This window comes from Idiotropiscis lumnitzeri, chromosome 12 (genome assembly GCF_059441095.1).
Source record: "Idiotropiscis lumnitzeri isolate Australia: NSW breed Sydney's pygmy pipehorse chromosome 12, RoL_Ilum_1.0, whole genome shotgun sequence".
Classification (NCBI taxonomy): domain Eukaryota; kingdom Metazoa; phylum Chordata; class Actinopteri; order Syngnathiformes; family Syngnathidae; genus Idiotropiscis; species Idiotropiscis lumnitzeri.
In genome coordinates, this window is record NC_142402.1 from 5,417,447 (window position 1) to 5,424,430 (window position 6,984).

Below are 6,984 nucleotides of genomic sequence, written 5' to 3' on the forward strand. Positions count from 1 at the left end.
AAATTTCTTCAGCTACCTACTTTGAATGGGGGTCATTGCGCAAGGCAAGAGTGACCATGGGGGTCCACCCAACCGAAAAACACCAGGAATATTTAATTTTGAATAACAGAAGTGCACGATCATGCAAAAGAACGTTAAATACAACATCAACCCAACTAAATATGCAACGTTTTCTGAATGACAAAAAAACAGTCAAGCAAAAAATAAAAATGCACAAAAAAATGAATAAAAATAGTTGGTTGTGGTCTTTTGTTACCTCTCAACACAGGGTGATTAAAAAAAAAAAGCACTTTCGCACTATTGCACTTTTTCATGACACCCAAAAATCCACAATTTAAAAACAAGAAGAAAAAAAACAATTCTAATTGTTTGTCATTTATTTGTATTATTGCATTAAATCAGAACTTATAATGATAGATAGGCGAGCAAATCACTGTCATCGTAATGTTTAAAAAAAAAATAAAAAATGTTCCCCCCTTCTTTAGATTATGGACTAATATGACACTTACTTGCCATTGGGAGGAGTGAAGCCATCTGCGGCCATTTTACATTGCCAATCTCTAAGCCATTTTAACTTGAATACATTGATTTCTCCACGACGTTTTCTCATCATTTTCTGTCTCTACTGCAAAATTATACTGTATATGGGATGTAGTTGTCCCAATAAGTCTGGAAAAAGTGCTACATGTACATGTCATTGTAAGAATTAAATTTTGTCTTTGAAGATCTATATCTGAGTGCTAGCTGTGCTACTTAAATATTCGCCTACATTATGTTGTCAGAAACGTAACCAATATAATGAAAGCAAAGCTCATCAGGACAAATTTGCTGCAAAATCAAAACCTAACCAATGGTGGACACAATTCATGATATTGTTACAGCTCCATCTGTTGTGATATGCGCTATATCTCTCCCTGCAGCATTTAGAAACAATAATCCATGCCTTCGTGAGATCTATGCTAGATCACTGTAATGCACTTTAGAGTTCGCGTTAAGATATTTCTGTTTGTCTTCAAATTTTAAAATGACCTCGCCCCAGCGTACCTCTCTGAGCTCCTCCACCTCTAGACCATAGGGAACATGTTTTTCTTCCTCTGGCGTACTACAATAAAGTTTAATTACACATCCACTCCAGTAGTTGGCAGTCGCGCTCTCTTTGCCTATTGTGCGTAGCAAGTATTAACTCTACGGTGTAGGTTTGTTTTGCAACGGAAATGCTATTAAATATAGTTGTTGCGGAGGGTGGGTGGCGAGTTGTTTTCTTCTTGTTAAGGGGGAGGCGTAATAAGAAAAGCACTGCTGTATTGTACGTACAGATGAAATAGTCAATGTAGAGCATAGCAGTTATCACTATCATGGCCAAGCCCATTATTGTATTCATAATCACTCCGGCAGCACCATGAAGTTTCCAGCGTAGAAATTGCGTATCTCATCAAGGTAAAGTACATAAAGCCAATGCAGAATTTGTACACAGTCGTATAGTTGGCAACAACACAAGAGATTCACGAGAAGCTAACAGGGAATACTTTGGGAAGCAGCCACAGGGATGAACATCAAACAATCAAGAAATGTCAGATAAGAGCAGCAAAAACACATTTTAAAATAGTCTCATATACTGCTACCATCTTTAATCCCTCACATTAGCATCCATTTTATACTTGCAGTTGTTCCACAAAAGTGCAATTAATTCCTGTATTCCAGCATTCACATTACACAATAATGACAATGAATATTGGCTGTTGGACATTGCGGCAATGCATTCAAATGAAAATACAAGATTACAGTGCAAGCAGAATTGAGGATAGCAATCAGTCAATCTTGTTTTACAATCTTTGCACATTTGACTCACCAGTCGATGAAAAGGAGGCTAAAAGAAATTAAGTACTGTATCCAGTATTAATATGAAGTTAAACTAGTGGCTGTGAATTTTGTTGTGGTACTAGACAACAGGCATCATTTTACATACTCTAAGTATACAAGTGGAGACTGAAATCTAGACAACAGGCATCATTTTACATACTCTAAGTATACAAGTGGAGACTGAAATTTCATCTTAACTCAAATATCTTGCTGTTTTATTTCATCATTCTTTGCAAATAAATTAAATGTATAACATACGTTTGTAACATAAAATTCCACTAAACAAATATACACCTAACTTCCCTGTGTGCCTGAAAGATTTGTTTTAAGTGCATGGGGACACATTCGGAAGAGTGAACTTTACAATAATTGCCACGAATCCAGGCTGACATAGGCTCACCTGCCACCCAAATAAGGCTAAGCAGTGTAGAAAACAGATGGTGGATGGTGAACTTGGCCCTTCCCGTGGTAGACGGCATCTTAAGCGTGGCTGACGGGCAGCTGTGTCAGTGGATGGGATACTAGTGGCTGAAGTAGAAGTGGGTCTGGAGTTTGTACTGGAAATGTAAATTATGCATACAGATGGGTTAATGAAACCCAGTACATTTTGCATCCATTTTGTCATAATTTGCCAAAAATATCAAATGCATATATAATTGCACATAGTGCTTAAAAAACAACTTCACTTTCACCAAGAAGCTCTGACATTTGTTCAAATATTCCAATCTATAAACTGGTTCAATAATTTTCTGTTTGAGAATTTAGGTTGAGATGTGCCTTAAGTAAACGTTTCTTACCATCCATATAGGTCAATGTGGCGAGAAGCGGTACATCTGAGTTTATATAATTTGTGTATTGCAAGTCATTCATCAGTGGTGGTGTCAGTTGACCAGTAGGAAGTGACGTCATTGTTTTAGAGGCAGAATTCAGGGGGATGCATTTCTTTTGACGGGCTCTGCAGTTCTGAAACCAGACCTGTGGTTGAGAGAAATCACCAGGAAATTTAGATAAAATGTTATCTTATGTTAGGCAACATGCGATCTGTGTTGAAATTACAGGGGGCTTGCCAACAGGTTGTAACAACAAATCAACTCGATTTAAAAAAAAATAAATAATAAATAGACAAATGAAAATGTTGGCAAAAAATAATTATTCGGGTCACATTTTTTTTTTAAATAAACTGAGTCAATCAACTGCTGGATTTGGATGATGCAAGCATTGCTGGCAAATGATTGGATCCTGATTAACCAATCACAATCAAGTCCCGACACTTTCAATGCGCACAGTGTGCACTGGAAGCACGATTGCACATGTTACCAAAGGCAAGATAAAAAAAAAACATATATATTTACGCCAGTCCAAAAAAAATTTTTTTTCTGGATTTAATTATGTGTTTATATGTATATATTTATATTATAAGTGTTGCTAGTAACAATATGCGAAGTTACTTTCAAATATAGCACGTAATTATAAGCACATTAGAGAAATTGTATTTTCAAATTACGTGTGCCACCCAGTGGACATACAAGGAAACACAGTGTGACAGCACTGTGTCAGTTCTATATGAATCAACCAAATACCCCAAGTCCGTTTTTCACGTCTATTTTCACAGGATCGTGTATTTTTATAAAAAAAATATTTTCAAAATGTGTTTATCGTGTACAATGTCTTGTTTGATATATGGTAAAAAAAACAAACAAACAAAAAAAAACAAAAAACAAAAGAGAAGCATGATGAGTTTTGATAATTGTCGAAATCAAGTCTTTAATTCGTAATATGTGGTTTTCATCCATGTAATGTTTTATATTTAACATTTAAATGGAATTCATTTGAGGCAAAGAGTGAAAATGTGATCATTTTACTACTTTACTTAATTTTTAAAGTTATATTTTATTACTTCAAGAGCTCTGCTATGTTCATGCACTGCTAATTTGAAATAAATAAACACATTTATATACATTTTTTTAATTAAGGGATGAATAAAAAAAATTAAAATAAAAAAAAACATTGGTTACATCCCTACTTGTCATCGTTTTGGCCCACCTGAATCACCCTGCGGCTGAGTCCAGTCCTCTCCGACAGTTTCTGGAGAGTCTGAGCATCTGGGTTGTTGTCTTGAGCAAACTGAGTTTGCATTACCTGAAGACAGAGTTGAGGGCATGAGGCTCACAAATGTGCTGAACAAGTCCCTCACACCCACATCTTCAATGAATGTAAATAAGTACAAAACATGACTAAGTTCAAATGAACAGTTTGGGGGAAGGCTTAAAATTTGAATACAGTACACAGTACCTGCAACTGGTCAACAGTAAAGCTGGTCCTGGCCCTCTTAGCAGGTCTGGACATGGTGCTGGAGCCATCTTTTGCTGCCTGCTCTTCATCTATTTGGGATTCATCTTCAGATACAACACACACAATGTATATTATGATTTTTAATTTTAGCCTCAATTTTTGTGTAGTTTTCTTGTCCTACCGCCATTTTTATGCCATGTTTTAAATAACACTGAAGTAGATGCAGCACATATTCAGCTAAAACAATGAACACAATTTACATTTGATTGTGTTCCTTTCATATGCTCACCATTTTCTTTAGAGCGTTTGAGACTCTCCATCAAAAGATCATAGTGGGGTCGGCAGAATACTCTGTTCTCAAATAGTCCGCATTCCTCCCCAGTGGACAGCTGACGTTTACAGGTGGCACAGGAGAAACAAGCCACATGGAAGGTGTTGCCTCTTGCCTGCCGTACCCAGTCACTGATATGGATGTTACGGCCACAACGTGTACAACGGGTGCCATACTTCCTGATAAACAATATAGAAAAGGGTGGAATCAGGACTGTACCAGGTCCCCTTGATAAGGGATCTAATGCCCATGCTTCACTGTGCCTTCTACTAGTCATTCAGAGATTAAATTTGAATAAAATAAATATATAAAAAAAATAAAAAGGTGCATTACTGTATTCAGATGTAAATGTTAATATTCTGCATGGTTGTGTCCTGTGCAAAACATATTGTGTTAACAACTGGGATGGGACCAATATTTAGTCTACTTAACAGGTTTAATTAAAACCTAAGATTAATTTCAAGACAAGGATGACCATTTGCAACATTAACAGAATGCCTTTTATTCACTGAGCCCCTAATGTCTCTTGGCTTACAAATTGCGGGAAAAAAGGTGATATTTAAAGGAGCTGGTGGAGAATTCACATCACAGTTTTGAAAGTTACCTTGATGAAATCTCAGTAAAAAAAGGACAATGTGTTCATGTTAGTGTGACAAACTCCCACAACACAGCCCGTGAAGACTGACCTGAAGTAGTCGAGTTTGCAGAAAACTTGCCGCTCTTTAATATAGCAGCTCGCATGTCTCCCTAGTGATGTCTTGCATACACAGCATGACAGGCAGCGGACATGCCAGCACAAATTGTTCACCTGAAGGTAGAACTAGATTAGAAATATGGTTTTTCCATACAAACCTCATGTCCAACACTGCCATTGTATATAGGAGAGCTAAAGGGGCATGTGTGTATCAAACTGAGATCAGACCAAATTATGACATTACTGGATTTTTGTTTGCAGAAAGCAATGTTCAAATAAGTCAATTCCCGTAAACTACCATATGAGTGGGTCTCACACATTTATTTGAACCATCTTAATACTCTGGGTAATTATGTCATTTCTGTACTTTAGTGCCCATTAATGCTGGGTGAGGACTTACCTTGAGGAGATATCTGTCCACTATCTCCTGGCAGCAAGAGGAGCAGAAGATTTTTTCCTGCCGAGAAGTTACAGCGGGGTTCGAAGAGGAAGATGACAAAGGGCAGGGAGAATAAGAATCCTCAAAAATGTCTTCAGAGCCAGAAGAACCCTGTCAGGAGACGCAGTCGGACATAATACAACACACTGATTTAAAAAACTAACTTTTTATGAAACAAACAAGTTGGCAGTTTAAGTTTTGCGTTTAGAACATCAGAGGAGTATAAAACGCGACAATAAAAGCTTTAAATCAATTCAATACCTGCTTTGCTAGCACAATGACTGTTGACATTTATTGTATTTGACACAGGCGGCGGCACTTTGATGTGCGCGCTCAGTTAATCGTGGTCGTTTTACACTGTTTTACCCCACAAAACCCGAACGTTTAGGCGACACAATCCAAATATTGTCCGTTTAACGTAAGGAAAAAAAACTTACAGTGTCGACTAAATAATTTTCAGCTTGGACAAAAGTGTCCGTAGGAGTCAGCTGTGTCTCCGACATGCCTCTGCCTCAAATACTGACCGACTGACAGATGCTCACTATGACTAAATCAGGAAGCGAAGTACAGATTCCCATGACAACCAATTCATTAAATTACAACCTACACGAAACAATACTTTAATCTTCAACATTATTCTAGTTTTTATTTGACACATGCGCCGTACTTATAGTCACTTCCATATTACAGGAATGAGACATTCACTATAAATTGTATTACAGATTTCGGGTTGGCGTCTCATTCGAAACGCTGTCCTGCCGACCAGTGCACAGCTGGACGCAGTTTTTGAGTAATTTGCCTCCCAGGTGTATTTAATTGATTAGGCGGCTGCTGATAATTACCGTGATTTTAAAATTGTTTGCTGAGGCACGCATGACATCCCCAATGGCTTCGTTTTAATAAACGATATGTCAATAAACCTTTTATGGGCAATGTTGTCTTTAATAAAAAAAAGAAGGATCGTGTTACATGGGTTGGTATAAGGCGACTAACGTTGTTTTATAAATGCACAGATTCGAGAATGTAAACATAAAAAACATGGAAAAAAACTGAAACTGCGCTCATATTACGACGTCTTGTTTGCATCTTTTATGCCCGAATATATTTTGAAAATAGACATAAACTCAAATGTCACGGCACTGCGCTAAAAATAAATAAACTAATAAATAAATAAATGTACTCTATATCATTAAATAATACTCAAATTGAATCAACAATTAAAACCCATGCGTCAATTTTTAGGTTTTTGACATTCTGATCTTAATACTCATTATTATTATTATTATTATTATTATTATTATATCCAAGAAAATCCGATACGAGTTTATGCAGTTGTCCAACCCCGCGAGATGGTAATGTCTCAACTTA

The 6,984-nt window shown here is 36.9% G+C and overlaps 1 protein-coding gene across 1 annotated transcript; it reads right to left on the reverse strand.

Moving 5' to 3' along the window:
- Window positions 1–2,004: 2,004 nt before the first annotated feature.
- On the reverse strand, window positions 2,005–6,410 carry lhx8a (LIM homeobox 8a). Its single transcript, XM_088311966.1, has 8 exons — window positions 6,054–6,410; window positions 5,578–5,727; window positions 5,170–5,291; window positions 4,442–4,662; window positions 4,153–4,256; window positions 3,904–3,999; window positions 2,658–2,835; window positions 2,005–2,417 (listed from the first exon to the last, which is right to left on the reverse strand). The coding sequence occupies exons 1-8, from the start codon at window positions 6,117–6,119 to the stop codon at window positions 2,341–2,343; spliced, it is 1,014 nt and encodes a 337-aa protein (XP_088168092.1). The 5' UTR covers window positions 6,120–6,410; the 3' UTR covers window positions 2,005–2,340.
- Between the last annotated feature and the right edge of the window lie 574 nt (window positions 6,411–6,984).

Coding starts and splice junctions, on each gene's coding strand:
- lhx8a (XM_088311966.1), bottom strand. CDS start 6,119: ATGTCGGAGACACAGCTGACTCCTACGGACACTTTTGTCCAAGCTGAA. Junction 4,663..5,169: donor TGCAAACTCGACTACTTCAG/GTCAGTCTTCAC, acceptor ATTGTTTATCAG/GAAGTATGGCACCCGTTGTA. Junction 2,836..3,903: donor TCAGCCGCAGGGTGATTCAG/GTGGGCCAAAAC, acceptor TCTCAACCACAG/GTCTGGTTTCAGAACTGCAG.